This window comes from Equus caballus, chromosome 15 (assembly GCF_041296265.1).
Source record: "Equus caballus isolate H_3958 breed thoroughbred chromosome 15, TB-T2T, whole genome shotgun sequence".
NCBI classification, from domain to species: Eukaryota; Metazoa; Chordata; class Mammalia; order Perissodactyla; family Equidae; genus Equus; species Equus caballus.
The window spans coordinates 60,385,665-60,402,686 of record NC_091698.1 but is presented as its reverse complement, the minus strand read 5'-3'; the positions used below and the strand labels follow the sequence as shown (position 1 = coordinate 60,402,686).

Here is a 17,022-nt window from a genome sequence, read left to right as displayed (position 1 = left end):
AGACATATTTGTCATCATTAAGAATTTTAAAACAGTTACATGGAAAACAATACCATAAAGGCAAAGACATATGAGGCTGGGACATTTTTTCCCCAAAACTTGATAAATTGTTAGTATCTTCAGTATAAAGAGAGCTCTAAGAAAAAGATAACAGGCAGTTTGCAACAGACAATATGCAAAAGCACTAAAATATGAAAAGATGTTGTCAAGAAGAAAGTAAATTAAAACACAAATGGAATACCACATTTTCCATCATGAGCCTGATAACATTTTAAAAAGCAGTAACATCGAGTGCTGGAAGAATGTCAAGTGCTTCAATCTTTTGGGAAAGTAATCTAGAGGCTATATGTCAAATTAAAATTTTAAAAGAATATATTAAAAATATATACACATTTTGTCCTGGCAATCCCATTATTCGGAATCTATCTCATGGAAATAAATAAATAAACCAGCACTTAAAATACTTATGTACTAGGCTATTTACTACGGTGTTATTTGGAATAGTAAAATATCCAGATAATTTTGTTATCCATGCACTGGAGAATGGTAGAATAAATTGTGGAAGAGCCACTATATGAAATATTACTCAGTTATGTTTAGGAAAAAAATTCGTTCACACCATATTCAGTGACCTAGAGTAATATTAAGAGACTGAGAAGTGTGTTAGTATAATCCTGTTTTTGTAAAAATAAAAAAAACCCTATACACATATGAATATGTTTATGTAAATTTGTACAGGTATGGAAAAAGGAATGGAAAAACAATAGTGCAGGCAGTTAACAGTGGTTACTTTAAGGTCTTTAAAAAATAAAGGAAGTAGAAGAGAGATGAACTTTTTCTCTAATTAAATGTTTAAATTTTAACTATAATTTTTATGCTCAGAAATAACCTCCAGGGCCAGCCTGGCGGCATAATGGTTAAGTTCTTACACTCTGACTCAGTGGCCCAGGATTTATGCACTCGGATCCTGGGCACGGACCTAGACATTAACAACAAGTCATGCTGTGGCGGCATCCCACATACAAAATAGAGAAATACTGGCACAGATGGTAGCTCAGGGACAATCTTCCTCAAGCAAAAAGAGGAAGACTGGCAACAGATATCAGCTCAGAGACAATCTTCCTCACCAAAAACAAAAACAAAAACAAAAAAGAAAAGAAAAGAAAAGAAAAAAAAAAGAAGTAACCCATAAAGCTCTCTTTATTTGGAGGGAGAAGGAAGCTTCTTCACCTCTATTTGCAGGAGAAATTATGAGAGGAAAGGAAAGTTTATAGCTTGCCAAAAATCAACACTGGAGCAAATATCAGCATTTAAGTTTGATTACTATAGGTCCAAGCGGTCTACTAGGGGACTACCCTTAAGCTATTTTACAAGTTTAATAAATAATCTGAGTTACACAAAAATGTTTCAAGGCCTCTATCTCCAAAATATAAAAAGAGTTACTACTAAACGACAATTTGACGAAGCAGATGTAAAAGACAGCAGTACTGGATCTATTAGTGAAATGTTATCATTGCACATGGTATTCTCTCAAACAGTTAAGCTAACTGAATCTAAATGTGAGCAATATATGGGTGAGGAAGCACTGTGACCTATTCCTCTTGTCCTTCAAATAAAAGATTAGTGCCTCTCATAATCATCTCTTTAATAGCATATACACTGCTAAAAAAACAAGTAAATTCACATAGGTAACTTCGGCTTTTATCTCTATTAAAAATGTTGTTCCTTTAAACGTTTTACAAGAATTTTCATTTAGTTTACTTACACAAGGCCAGGAAAGTGTGCTTTGAATTCATCAAGACCAAGACTCTTCTTAGCAAGTCCTTGTTCATAATATAGTTTTTTATGTGATATGTGTGATGTTCCACACAAAATGTGAGTAGCTCTAGAATTAAGGCAAGCAGCTGTGCCGTTTGATAATTATCTACAAAGAAAGTCATCATATGAAAACAAAAATAAATATTGCAATACATCTAAATTAAGAGAATAAAATCACATCCTATATTTTAGAGCAAAAGTAAAACTCTATTTCCTCCTCATGTTTATATTAACTAAAGAAGCTATAGATTTTTACTTTGCCATTAGGCAGCATCTCCAGAAGGATAACTAAATAGATACTTTCTAAGGCTCTCATATAAAATATTTAATAATAATAAGAGGAAAAAAGCCTGAATAAAAATCTACAAACATGACAATAAAAACTCTCACTGCATTTAGATTTTCTTAGTAATGTTTCCTGAATTTGTGCTGTCGTTATTAATCTTAATGAATCTCTAAGAGTCCACAGTAAACAGGAAGTACCTCAAACTTTTTGCCTAACATGGCGCCATGCAAATTTCCCAAGAAAATTAATACGCTTTCTTTGAAGACATTTTTAAGGAAAGGACACTTTTGGGTATTTGAATATCAAGTGAAAAATATTACACCAAGGTTTCTCAACACTAATCTTTTAAACATCAAATCATGAGACCTAAGAAAGGTCTATTGAAATAAACTAGCTTTTTCTTTCCTCAAGTGGCTTTGGTTTATACATTCATGGAATGATTTCAAATTGCTTCCTGAACATCAAAAGTGGATCTCTGACAAGGGCTCATACAGGTAATTACCTACACCTATTATAAATGCTTTAGGTAAGGAAATATTAAACTGTGAGGAAATTATGGAAGCACATTATAGAACAGAAAAAATGATTGACATCATCTAGTCCAACTATTTTATTTTTCAAGATTACAAACATAAATATTTTGTGGAACTATGATGCTATCAGAAATAAACTAGCATCTTTTTAATAACAGAATAGCCATTAAATAGACAAAATACAATTCTGGTATTTCAAAATCTTTTCTACTTTAAATGCACGTGAAGAGTTTTACTTGCTCCAGACCAATCTGCATAACAGCTAACAACACAGCCAATATTTGAACTAGTCCCTCACCATTAAAAACAAATTATCTTTATCTCTCAGTTTCCAAATTATACTTATAAAAGATTTTAACATTGATCTACAGTGTTAATTAAATGTCTTGTTTTCTCTTTCCCAAATTAAGACATGAAATTACTCATTATATCTCTGAACGGTCTCCTTACTTGAAAATGGCTCCAGTAGAGCTTTGATGAGCTTGATAGGAAAGACAGAATTCTAGGTACACACAACATATTTTCCATACTACCAGACCCATACCTGGTATGCATGGTCCAAGTATAAGAAACAGTGTTTACACTCAGATTCATAAACAATACTTAAGCATAAGGCTGTCATGAAGATGAATTCCTAATTAACTGCCTTAGTTTACTAGATTTCAAAAATAAGTAACTAAATCCTCAACTTTCAGGCATTTTCTCAAAAAGGTCAGAAAACAAGCTCTAAATTTATAGAACAAAAGAAAAACAAAATTTCAAATGAGTTTCCATTTTTTATATTGGATAAAATGGAATTTTTTTCTTCATAGTAAAGAAAAAGTAAATCTATTTTTGGATTTTTATTAAAAATATGCCTTTCTTAGCCTTGTATAAATGCATTATACTCTGAGTAGGAAAAGGTTATAATTTGTATTAGTTCATAAAATAAGAATTCATACTTACCAGGACAAATCGTGCTGTTTTTGTTAGATCCAACTATATTATCTAATAAAAAAAATTAAAATCAGCTACTTCAGTAATAATCTCATATTTTCCTAGCACTTTACAATATTCAAAGCATGTCTTTGATCATAATCTCATTTTACCTCCAGAATAACCATTAATAATTAGTTGCTTCAGTCAAATATTATACCTCTATCTGCAACTTTTACAGAATTGGGTGCAGATGCAGAATTATTAAAAGACAAATCATTGGGGCTGGCCCCATGGTCGAGTGGTTAAGTTCGTGTGCTCTGCTCCAGCGGCCCAGGGTTTCGCTGGTTTGACTCCTGGGTGCAGACATGGCACTACTCATCAAGCCATGCTGAGGCAGCACCCCATGTGCCACAACTAGAAGGACCCACAACTAAAAATACACAACTATGTACCAGGGGACTTTGGGGAGAAAAAGGAAAAATAAAATCTTTAAAAGACAAATCATAAATATTCTGATAAAAAATGAGATTACAACTACAGACTGACTGTCATATCTTATTTTAGCTCATCTTAGTCATCCACCAACAATTAAGATATGTCTCTGCATATAGGAGTTTCTTAAACCCCACAGTAACATATACATCAACAATTAGTCATTTATGCTTTGAATTTTTTAAAAAATAAAATAAGTAGGGGCCAGCCCTGTGGCATTGTGATTAAGTTTATACAGTCTGCTTCAGTGGCTCAGGGTTTGCAGGTTTGGATCCCAGGCGCAGACCCAGCACCGCTCATCAAGCTGTGCTATGGCAGCTTCCCACATAAAAATAGAGGAAGATTGGCACAGGTGTTAGCTTAGTGTCAATCTTCCTCAAGAAAAAGAGTAGGATGGGCAACAGATGTTAGCTCAGGGCCAATCTTCCTCACACATACATGCAAAAATAATAAAATAGAATAAGGAGAACATTATAAGTAAGTTCTGATTTCTAGGCACACATCTTAGAGCACATTTGTGTAGGGAAACACAAGAATGTATACCAGAGCATTGTTCGTAACGGCAAAAAGCTAGAAACAAATGTACACTGGAAGCAGAATGGCTAAATTAGAGCACACTCAGACAGGAGAATACTATGCCAGAGTTAAAAATAAATATGATATTTTGAATATGAAATGAATAATAAATATGAAATAAAATGAATATGAATAAAAATGAATAAATATGAAAAATAAAGATCTCAAAAAAAAAGCACTGGCCAAAAAGAAAAAAAATTTCATAATATGTACAAGTCAATTCATATAGTTTGAAAACATGAAAAATAATACTATATTATACATGTCATAATAATATAAACAAACATAGAAGTAATAAACTCCAAATGTGGCATTTCTTGAAAGATGGGGGTGGGTGGGGTAGAATGAGAATGTGAAGGGGTACATAAGAAACTCCAACAGTATCTGTAATTTATTTTCTTTTAAAAACACCTGAAAAAAAACGGCAGGTTAGTTTTGATAAAGCCAATAGGAAGTATACTGGTGTCTGTTACACTATTATCTACTATACTTCTGTACGCTCAAAGTGTTTTATTTTAAAATGAATGTTAAAAATGTATTTAATTTATATAAATGGAACCATTCTGCAATAAAATGTTCTGCAATGTGTTTTACCCTCAACTTTATTTTTGAGAACCAGTGAGTTGACAGATCAAAATTCAATTATTTTAACTGCTAACAGTATACCATTATACAAATATATGATACTTTCATCATTTTCCTACCACGAAAAATAAAACAACATTCTTATACCTGTCATGCATACGTATAAATGTTCCCTAGGATACATACTCAGAAATGGAAGTGATGGTATTACGTAGGGTGTGCCCATTCTACAACTTTGTTTCGTAAACATTCTCTTAAGTGACTCATAAAATTAACCACAATCTCAGAGAATATGTTCCCATACATGTAGTCATTTCAGCAGTTGAGCTGTATGCTTGTCAAAGAGTCAGTCCCTTGTTTATGCTAGTTATTTGTGGTAGTATGATTATGTAATTTAAATATTACAGATTGATGAAATGTCATATAACTGTAATATCTATGGTTAAGGTGAATACAGTAGAACTCAATAAAAACAAAACTGTTGCCAAATCACACATATACAACCATGAATACTTAAAATCATAGTAGGATTCTGCACTCAGATGGCTTCAAAAATATCTTTAGGTTTTCATCCTACTTTAATAAACTGAAACGAGAAATTAGAGCTGATGAATTAGGGGCGTAGTTTACACAAGAAAGATAATATGGAAATACAATAAAAAACACATACCACAAAAAAAAAGCCTTGACCCTCTACAAAATATCAGCAAATGAGTTAGCATTTTAGAGCAAATGTTTATAAAGAGTTTATTACTCTGTTCCCTGCTTTAACCAACATTTTTGATGAACCCATCAGCTTCTGATTCTTATATTGTGAAATTAGAGAGCTTTTACTATATTTCCAAATTGTTCTCCAAAATGATGGTTCTCTTGGATTTTCTAATGTAGGCAATATATTGTTTGCTCTTATTCACTCTAGATATTAACTCTAACAACTTTGGGAACAATCTCCTTCTTTTGCTAAGTGTTTACGTCTCTCTTCCTCAAGGTGTAATCTTCTTTTCCACATTTTCTATACTATTCTCTGACAAAGACACTCAGAAATAAAATCATGATTTTATATTGTGGTTTAAATTTTTTAGTAATAATTTCCCTGTGATATAAAACACCAAGTAAACAGCCTGTTAGTTATAATACTTATTTCACTCTTTAAAAACAGAAATCAGAGGAGATAAATAAGAGATCCTACCCTTTTCACATCTGTCTTCTGAAGTATTGGTCAAAAGCGGTGCTGTGAGGACATGCATACAATGGTTGTAGAAGAAATTCAGAAATTCACTTTTTTCAGTTTTCTGAAACATACATAATTAAAAAAAGACTTTATTACCTTTATGATTAATAAAACATCTTCAAGAATTAGCAATGCAGGTCATACACAAACAACAGATATTTTAAGATACTGTGAAAGAACTAGAAAACTAGTTATATTCACTTGAATCTCATTTCTTCAGAATTGAAAAATCAAATCTATTTCATATTACATATGAAAAAATGTGAAAGGAGGAAAAAGACTAGATAGTACTATAAAAAGGTCTTCTGAGGAAAATTATTCAGAACAATTTATTTTCAAATATGCTTATGATCTGAAATACAATGAAGAATCTATCAAGCAATGTGAGAGCAACGTTTAACCGCTTAAAATTTGAAACGCTAAATTTTGCAGTCTATCCAAATTTGAAAAACAACCAAACCAACTTATGAAGCCATTAGAAAAAAGACAGAATTTAGATCTATTTTTAAAAATCTGTTACTTGGAAATTTGGAAAACAAAGCCTATTGATTTTTTGGCCACTATTTTTTACACAACTAGTCCAACAAACTTGTAATGATTTAAAAATAAGATACATATTCTCTAAATTGGAGGGAATCTTATCAAGGAAAAATATCCCACCATTTTGAGGCAACCATTATCAGTATTTTGGAATACCTCCTTAAGTTCTTTTTTTATGACTTCTTTTACTGTGCATCTGAGATCATTCAGTACACATTAATCTTTTTTATTGTGATAAAAAAATACAACATCAAAATTACTGTCAACCATTTTTAAGTTTACAGTTCAGTACTGTTAAGCGTATTCATATTAATGTGTATCAATTTTTAAGAAGTTAACATACAGAGGCCAAGGGCCATAAATAGAAGTGCTAACATTGTAAGATTTTAACAGATCACAATCTTGTATTGTGCCACAAATGAACTGCTATAGGAACACTATTGCAACTTGATACTGAGGGTACAAATACTTAAGTATTTATTACATCACAAAATTGTACAAATTTTCAATTTACATATAATTTATATATTTACACATAATTTATTATATATAAAATCATCTAAAACTGAGTAGACCAAACATTTTAGCTCAGAGTAATTTCTTACATTAGTTGTAGCTAGCATATTCTCTGGATCAATTAGAGTACGAAGAAGTCCCATTAACTGAACGGCACCTCCTAGCTCAGGATCAGTATCACAGATCATTTGTTCAATTACTACATTAATAAGAAGGATATCCTGAAAGAAAACATGTTTTCATTACACTCGGTTTGAATATAAGAGAAATATACCAGCTGAAAGAACAAAATCAGAATTATATAGGAGAAAAAAAAAGAATGAATGAACTCAAACTTTTTTGCTCCTAATGTTTTTCAAAGTTCCATAAACAGAGTGAAAGAAATCCACTCAAAAAAAAAAAAAGGGGCATATCACAGCTTAGAATACCATCGATATAGAGAAGTGGAAAACAAAATCATTTGCCAGAAATTCTTGTTCACTGGAGGTTCTAAGAGATTCTAGGTTTCAGCCTCAGGTATAAATTTACAAGTTGACTAAACAAGCAAGATCATACATCATGTGACCCAACATATAGATTATCTCAGCTTCTAACTAGAAAATCTTCTTGGGTGGGGTGGGGAAGGAGCAAAAATAACCCAGTACTCAACTCTCCACAGGAGGTAACAGGGCACACATTATGTTATACAATGATCCAATGCCAAATAGACCTGTTGTTAGATTAGTAACAGCTCTTGGGTCTTAACATAAAGAGCCACAAAGCAGCTTGCAGATACAAAATTTACTTGCCTTCTGTCTTTATTTTTAAAGCAGAAGTCTTGAACATTAAAGTTGGACACAAAGTGATTGTTCATGTCAAAGGAAAAGTTTTGACATCATCTCAGTAGATGTGAGAATATGTTTATTATTGGGAAAGAAAGGTAGTAACTGAAGGAGATGAAATAAGGGAACTGCATGAAATGAAGATAAATGTCTTAAATTGGGAGAATTCTGCAAAGTAATAAAAAGAAACTTTTTTTTATTATTTTGTTTTGCCTGCCCACCACTAAACTTAACATGATGTGTTACCCAAAAATAGTATTTCCCTGTGAAGCTGTTTGTGATCTTAAATGCAATGCAGAACCAACAAAACCATGTCAGAACATCTTAACTGCTTAAAACTAGAACCCTACTCTCTATTATGTTTTAAAATTTGAACACCAATGAACTGATTCCACTATGGCATTAGAAACAATAAAATTTCTTCAAAGAGGAATTATGAAATAAAAATCACAGAATTACATTAATAAATCCAGACCCAAGCCTTATTTCAATTAGAGAGCAAAGAGCAGATTCCACATTAATCTGCTGCTATTTCTTATTCTGGTATGTTCAGCAAAGCATACTTCATATAAAATGTTAAGATATTACAAAAAGGTGTCAGCCAGTGAGCTATCTTCAGAACAATGTTATGGCATTTACTTTAAATTTATGTCAATGTTTACTTGGATTCTACCAGTTAGTTACGGCCTCAGATAATTTGCTCAACTACATATCATTCTCTTACATAAGTTCATTCATTTAAAACTAGGCAAAAAAACCCTGATGAATTTAGGTTACATCTAAATAAAAACAAGAGTAACAATAAAGACTTAATGTATGGCTCATACACGGAAATGTCATTTCAATATATACTTTTTAAACTTTACTCTTGTCTTGTTTCTCAAACGCAGTTTCTCACAATCCTGCTTCCATAAGTACCAATGCCAAACTGCTGGTCTACAAGCAGAGATAAAAGGGGAATGACCTGTGCTGACTGAGAGTCCCAAAATTTGGTGACTCCTGGAACTGAAAAAAGCCAATTTAGGGGCCAGCCGGATGGCACAGTGGTTGGGTTTGCACGCTCCATGGCTTTGGATCCTGGGTGTGGACTTGCACACCATTCATCAAGCCATGCTGTGGCAGCATCCCACGTGCAAAACAGAGAAAGACTGGCACAAATGTAAGCTCAGGGACAGTCTTCTTCAAGCAAAAAGAGGAAGACTAGCAACAGATGTTAGCTCCGGGCCAATCTTCCTCACTGAAAAAAAAAGCCAACTTACATATTTCACAGTGAAACGGACTGCTACAGGAAACTACAGCCTTTTCAAGAGATTAAAAAAATAAAAAAGAACTGCCTTTCTCCAAGTCCTGTAAGACTTTCCTGCCAGACAAAGGTATATGCACCACTGAGTGCTATTCTTTAGAACTTTTTAAGGTACCCAAGTTTGAGACAGGAAGGGCACAGAGGTCAGTAGGTAAAAGGGAATCTTCAGATTTAAAGACTATGCTTAGATAAGATCTTTAAAATCCACAAGAAGCAAACAGTCTAGAAGCCTACTAAATAGCTGAAGAAGCTTAACTGAAAGTTTCAGAATAAGCAACAGTCTGTGATTGTTCCATCTCTAAGACCACCACTGGGCTAGAGAACTCACACCAACAGTAAGTAGGCAACACAGATTATATAGAGCCCTGAAGGAAAGGCATCTTTCACTGCCTATCTCAGATGTAGTTACAGCTGATAATGTCCTGAGGAAAGGAACCTAGGTTTTGGAAGAAAATGGGCAAGGGAGATTCTTCAGAATACAGAACCAGGGACAGACAGTTTGATGGAGGACCTACAGGGACAAGGGGTCTAAGCTACTGCTCTTCCACAAATATTTGACGGACTAGTGCATCACGGATGTGAATGAACGACCGCTGTATGCATGTCCTCCCTTTTTCCAAACAAAAGTTTAATTGTGATGTTGGGGGCAGATAAATTATCTTTTTGTATATAGGTCAGTGAAACACTAGGAGACTTATCTGGACCTGAAGAGGATTGTATAACATCCAAATATTGTGGATGTGGTGCTGGATACAGAAGTGAATGGAAACTTGATTGTCTTCCTTGAGGAGAGGGTGGGTGAGGAAAGAAAAGTGTATATGGACGTTAGGTAGCTATAGAGATGGACCGTGGCTAATACTACTAGAAGCCAATCTAGTCTCTATTCTTTGTCCTGCTACCAGAGCCCATATTTTGTTCAGAGAGGCAACGTACTCAACTAAAACACTGTATTTCCCAGCTTCCTTTGTAGCTGGGGGTAACTTACTTTTGGCCAAAGAAATCTAAGTAGAAACTGCTCAATGGAATCTCTAGGAAAGCACTTTAAAACGAAACAGAAGAGCTATCTAGCTCTCTCCATTTTTTGCCCTCTGTCTTTCCTCTTCTTGCTGCCTACAAGTGGAATAGCAATCTTGCAACTTCAAATAACAGACATTAAAACCAGAAGCTCAGGGTGACTGACGCAAAAGATGAAAGTCTTTTGGCACCATGGAGCTGGATATCTAAGGGCATTGTGAAGCTGCTCCTTGACTTATTGTGACACGAATAAAATAAAACCTTTGTTAGGTAAACTATTACAAGTTGTTTTCTCTCTCTTTTTGGTGATAAAAACACAACACTTAATATCTACCCCCTTAGCAAATTTTTAAGTATACAAATTGTTAACTATAAGTACTATGCTGTACAGTAGATCTCCAGGACTTATTCATCCCGTATAACTGAAACTCTGTACTCTGACTAATACCTCCCCGTTCCTCCCTCTCTCATACCTGCAAGCATCATTATACTCTGCTTCTATAAGTCTATTTTATACTCCTCATATAAATAGTATCATGCAGTATTTGTCCTTTTGTGTCTGGCTTATTTCACTTAGAACTTAGTCTTCCAGGTTCATCCAAGCTGTCAAAAATGGTAGGATTTTCTTCTTTTATTAAGGCTGAACAATATTCCACTGTATGTACATGACAAATTTTTGTTATCCATTCATCTGTAGATGGGCACTTAGGTTGCTTTCAGTTCTAGGCTATTGTGAACAATGCTGCAATGAACATGGGAGCTGTAGACATCTCTTTAAGATCCTGATTTCAATTCCTTTGGATTTATACTCAGAAGTGGGATTACTGGATTATATGGCAGTTCTAATTTTTTGAGTAACTTCTATAGTGTTTTCCGTAGTGGTTGCAACAAGTCACATTCCCACCGACAGTGTACAAGGGTTCTTTTCTCTCCACATCCTTGTCAAGACTTATCATCTTTTGATTTTTCAATAACAGCCATCCTAATAGGTGTGAGGTGATATCTCATTGTGGTCTTATTTGCATTTCCCTAATGATTAGTGATGCTGAGCACCTCTACATATACCAGTTGGCCATTTGTACTTCTACTCTGGAGAAATGTCTATTCAGTTCCTTTGCCCACATTTAAATTGTTCTCTTGCTATTAAGTTGTAGGAGTTCCTGACACACTGGATATTAAGCACTTATTAGCAATTACATACACACTCTACACTTTTACTCCCCAACCTACATACTATGTTACTGATGTCAGAACTTACTTCTTTTTATATTGGGTATCTATTAACAAAGTTATAGATATTCTTAATATTTGTTTTTTACCTTTTATAGTAGGGTTAAAAATGACTTACACAGTACAATTAGAGCATTACATTCTGTATTTGTCTACATATTTATCTTCGCCAATGAGATTTATACTTTCATATGCTTTTGTGTTGTTGTTTAGTATTCTTTCACTTTTTAACTTGAAGAATTCCCTTTAGTATGTCTTATAAGGCAGGTCTAGTGGTGATTAACTCCCTCAGTTTTTTGTTTGTCTGGGAAAGTCTTTCTCCTTCATTGTCTGAAGCTTTTTCAGGTAAAGTATTTTTAGTTGGCAGTTTTTTTCTTTCACCACTTTGAATATATCAACCCACTCTCCCTTGGCCTGAGTGGTTTTTGCTGAGAAATCCACTGATAGCCTTATGGGGGTTCCTTTGGATGTGATGGGCTTTTTTTGGTCTTGCTGCCCTCAAAATTCTGGCTTTGGTTTTTGACAGTTTTATTACAATGTCTCTTGGTGAAGATCTCTTCGGGTTGAATCTGTTTGGGGACATATCAGCTTCAAGCACCTGAGGACAATCTCTCTCCCCTGATTTGAGAAGTTTTAGCCATTATTTCTCTAAATATGCTTTCTGCCTCTTACTCTTTCTCTTTTCTTCTGAGACTCCCATAATGTATGAATTGTTTTGTTTCAGGGTGTCCTATACTGCATGTAGACTTTCTTCATTCTTTTTTTTCTTTTTGTTCTCTGACTGGAAACTTCAAATGGCCTGTCTTCATGTTCTCTGATTTTTTCTTCTGTTTGATTGAGTTTGCTGTTGAATCTTTACTGATTTTTTTTCAGTTTAGTCATTGCATTCTTCAGTTCCAGTATTTCTTTTGGTTCTTTTTTATGGTTTCTATCTCTTTGTTGAACTTCTCATTTTGTTCATGTATTGTTTTCATGATTTCATTTAGTTATCTAAGTATGTTCTCTTCTAGTTCACTAAGCATCTTTAACACAATTATTTTGAATTCTTTGTCAGGCAGTTCACAGTTCTCCTTTTTTTTTAGGGCCAATTACTGGAGCTTTATTTTGTTTCTTTGGTGGTGTCAAGTTTCCCTGATTCTTCATGATCTTTGTAGCAGTGTGTTTGTGTCTACGCATCTGAAGAACCAGTAAGCTCTTCCAGTCTTTACAGAGTGGCTTTGGCAGGGAAAGCCCTTTACCAGTAGCCAGAGATTTTGCTAGCTGGTGGGGTCCACTACTGGGATAAATGGACCAGCCACTGGGATCTGTGCAATGGTGTTGAGAACCCCTGCCCCTTTTCTTTGTTTTTAGTTACCACAAGGTGATTCCCTCAGTGTTCTGGATGAAGCATGAAAGAAGTGGCCCTCTTGGGTAGCATATTGAAAGGCTAGGGTTGTCAGACTCTCACTTTGCTCTCTCTTCACCCTATGGGAGAATTCATGGGCCCAGGGGATCTCTCTTGGCACTGTGCTGTGTTGGCTTGGAGAAGAAACGACATGGCTAAAGTGACACAGTTCTTATACTTTTCAATGCATCCTTTCTCACTTCTGTGCTCCACCAAGGTGCTAAGACTCTGGAAATCTCAAGGAGGTATTCTTGTCTGTTGATGATTATTTAATTGGTGTTTCTGTTGGGGGGGGGATGAGGGCTGGAACTTTCTATTCTGCCATCTTGCTGATGTTACTCCTGGTTTTTCTGGTAAATAAAGCCAAAACCATTCCTAAGTGATATATTAATTCCTCATTCTCCTTCCTTTCTCCTGTCACAGGTTTGGCCTTCATTTTCCAGCTGTCTGTTCTCCAGAATGCCATTAGAACTATCCTTATAAAATAGAGATCTGATCAAGACAATCCTTTGCTTAGAATGGTTAGAAGATAAAAGATTAACTCCTTAGACTGATTGTATAGGTGGTAATTATTCTAACCTTCTGCCGTTCAATATGATATCCACCAGCCACACGAGGCTGTTTAAATTAAACTTAGTAATTCCTCAGTCATACTACCTACATTTTAAGCACTCAGTAGCCATGGGTAGTGAGTGGCCATCATGTTGAATGGCTACAGAATAAACACTCCTATCATCATCATAAAAACTGAACAGTACTCTTCGAGCCTATTTTTACAGGTTCATTGTTGAAGAAGGGAAAAGGAAAAAACAGGATAGCAAGACTCAGAGAAAGAAAAAAAGAGGCAGGAAAAAACGGGCAAAAAAGGGAGATTTCTCACAATCAATAACCAACTGCCACATTCAATGACACGAAAGTCTTAAAACAAGTTGGTTTCTAAACCCTTCTGTCAGATAGGTTTACTTTTTAACATTCAGAAGTCTCATTTTAATGAGACATGAATAATTATTAAAGAAAATAACACAAAAGAGACATGAATCCAGAAAATGTCCAATTCTGAGTAAGTGCCAGTCATTTGCAATAAAATCTGCTCTGAAAAGAAAAATCAAATCAGACTTCTGCTTTTGGCCAAGATGGAGTGACAGACTTACTCTTTGCCCCGAAACAACAATAAAAAACTGGACAAAATATATGAAACTGCAACTGGTAATACAGAAGACATCAGGCAATGAAAGACATTAAGAGATGAGAAACAAATGAGATGAGTCCTATGATACATGTTAGGTTCTAGTAGTAGTAGTAGTAGTAGTAGTAGTACTGAATTATTGGATTCTGCTAAAGTAAAAGCCAACTTCTAAAATACTGGAATTAACCATGGATCTAGAGATTATGTTGCATAGAACAGTATGGATTAGCAATGCAGTCCTATCCCAGAAGTACCCTCAGCTCAGTGAACAACTAAAACTAGTCTACTACAATGCATGACTAAATCCACTCAAAAGTAATAATGTGCTTTCACAGATAATGAACAAATAGTTGCTAAGGAATATAATAAATGGTTGAATATTCATCAATAAACTAAAAGTATTATCAGCATTCTAAGTTGTCTGTAAGGCATGTTTCATTTCTTAATTAACACAACAGAGCAAGCCTGACAAGCAGAAGAAATAGCTAAATCAAAAGACCCAGCCTCTAACTGCAGTGCTGCCAATAACTAGCTATCTAAGTGACCTTATTAACTCTTCCATGTCAGTTTCTCCAATGGCACAAGGGGAATGGAACAGAAGATCACTAAAGTTGGACAACCCTCTCAAAATTCAAGTCAGCATTTCTAATTGTCTCCTAAAGTTGTTCCCTGGCATTAAAACACTACAAGTACAAATCCAATTTTCCTTAACCTGCTTCTCCAACAATGGCATTACTCAGGCTAGAAAACTCATTCTCAAACAACTGCGGCAAAACAATGAAAATGTAAGACAAACTACCAGAAAATTTTTTCTTTCGGTGGATCTGAAAATAAACCATTATAGAGTAACCCCAGTGAATTTATTCCAATGCTAGGGCACCAAAATCTATTCCAAAGAACACCATTTTAAATTCATAGCCTTAAGAGAGCCCAACCTCTTCCTCCCCACTGATGTCTGCTTATTCCTATGGTCTGTTTGTTTTACTTCTTTCACACTGCATAGTAGCTTCTGCAATTATAACTTTCAATTCAGAATCAGCACCTAAATGCCACCATCATTTGCGTGCAATGTTCTGAGAAAAGGGTCTAAGTCAGGGGTTGGCAAACTACAAAACTATCGGCCAACTGCCTAGTTTGTAAACAAAGTTTTACAGCAAAACATTTACAGTAACATAGCCACATCTATTCACTTTCAAACTGTCTATGGACAGTTCATACTACAGTGGAAGGGCTGAAGAGTCACAACAGAGACCACAGCCCACCAATTCTTATTTACCTTTGGGTACGTTAAGTTTGCTATCCCTCACCTAAATAGCAACATTTAAGTAAGATTACAACATTAAGTAAGCTTCTGGGAGATATTTCAAAGTTGTAGTTGTTTCTAAATCAAAGTTTTAGAGAAAAGATACTCCTGTTGGTTTCATCACTCACTTCATACCATTCTTAGAAGCACATACTTTTGTTTTTAAAGGACATTTAAGTGGTTTAAGAATTTTGCAACATTGCCAAAAGTAATAAGCAACAGAGTGCAAGTTCTGGGTGTCTACAAACGGAATTCAGAGATTATCCAGATTATCAGTTGGCATCTTTATTTTCTGATTGGGAAAGATAAAGAACATGCTTAATTTCACTGCTACTAACATAGATTTCTTAGAAATATTAATTTCTTGATATTGAGATATATTTTATAATCTATTGCATAAGAGAGTCACTATCAGCCAAGTGGCAATCATGACAAAGTTATGTGAAAATTTTCCACTGACACTTCTGGTAACATCAAGAAAATATTAGCATCTGTATATCTTAGATTCCATTAATACAGTAAGTAAGACAAGAAAGAAAGAATGGCAAGAGCAGGAAAAATATTCTGAAGTAGTAGAATAAAAATAACTGAAGGATGTTGTGAAAACCTTTCCAGTTTTTTTCTTAATATAAATGTAAGAATAAAAAAAAGTCATGCATATGAAATTTGCTCTGCAGCAACCTGAATAAAGGATACAAGTATTATAGAACCAATACCTCTTTCAACCCATTCTGACATGTTAGAAGAAAGCAACAATAGCTCCTCAAATTCTACAGAACATAATGATCCCATTCCCTAAGTCTGTGAAATGGCAAAAGAGACTGAACAAAAACTTAAGCTCATTTTTTAAAGTTAGAGGAATTTCTTAACATGATGCACTGAAGTGGAGGTTATTTCTATACCATTCTGGACACAAAGAAATAACCTAAATAGAATCATGAAGAAACATCAGACAAATTCAAATTGCTGGATACTGGACTAGAAACTTTTCATTTTTGTCTTGGTTAAAAAGGATATTATTGGGATAACTGACAAAATCTAAATTAGGGCCGTAGTTAGATATTGTGAAAATGTTAATTTCTCAATTTTGACAATTCTACTCTGGTTATGTATACATAGCTTTTAGTACAAAGACATTAAAGTAAACAGGGGTAAAGGGACATTGTGCCATTATGTCTGTACCTTATTCTTCAATGGTCCAGAATGAAAAAAATTATTTATATATGTAAATGTATATATACAAATACAAGCAAAGAAAGAGAATAATAAAGCAAATAAGAGAGAAA

The 17,022-nt window shown here is 34.4% G+C and overlaps 1 protein-coding gene across 2 annotated transcripts in view; it reads right to left on the bottom strand.

Moving 5' to 3' along the window:
• The window catches only part of PPP4R3B (protein phosphatase 4 regulatory subunit 3B), a 67,415-nt gene that overhangs the window by 17,584 nt on the left and 32,809 nt on the right, over positions 1-17,022 (bottom strand). For both annotated transcript variants that reach the window (XM_023619652.2, XM_023619655.2), the window contains exons 8-11: positions 7,585-7,716; positions 6,398-6,500; positions 3,583-3,624; positions 1,766-1,924 (exon numbers count right to left, since the gene is read on the bottom strand). In XM_023619652.2, coding sequence (XP_023475420.1) covers positions 1,766-1,924; positions 3,583-3,624; positions 6,398-6,500; positions 7,585-7,716 — 436 coding nt within the window. The remainder of the gene's footprint in view (positions 1-1,765; positions 1,925-3,582; positions 3,625-6,397; positions 6,501-7,584; positions 7,717-17,022) is intronic.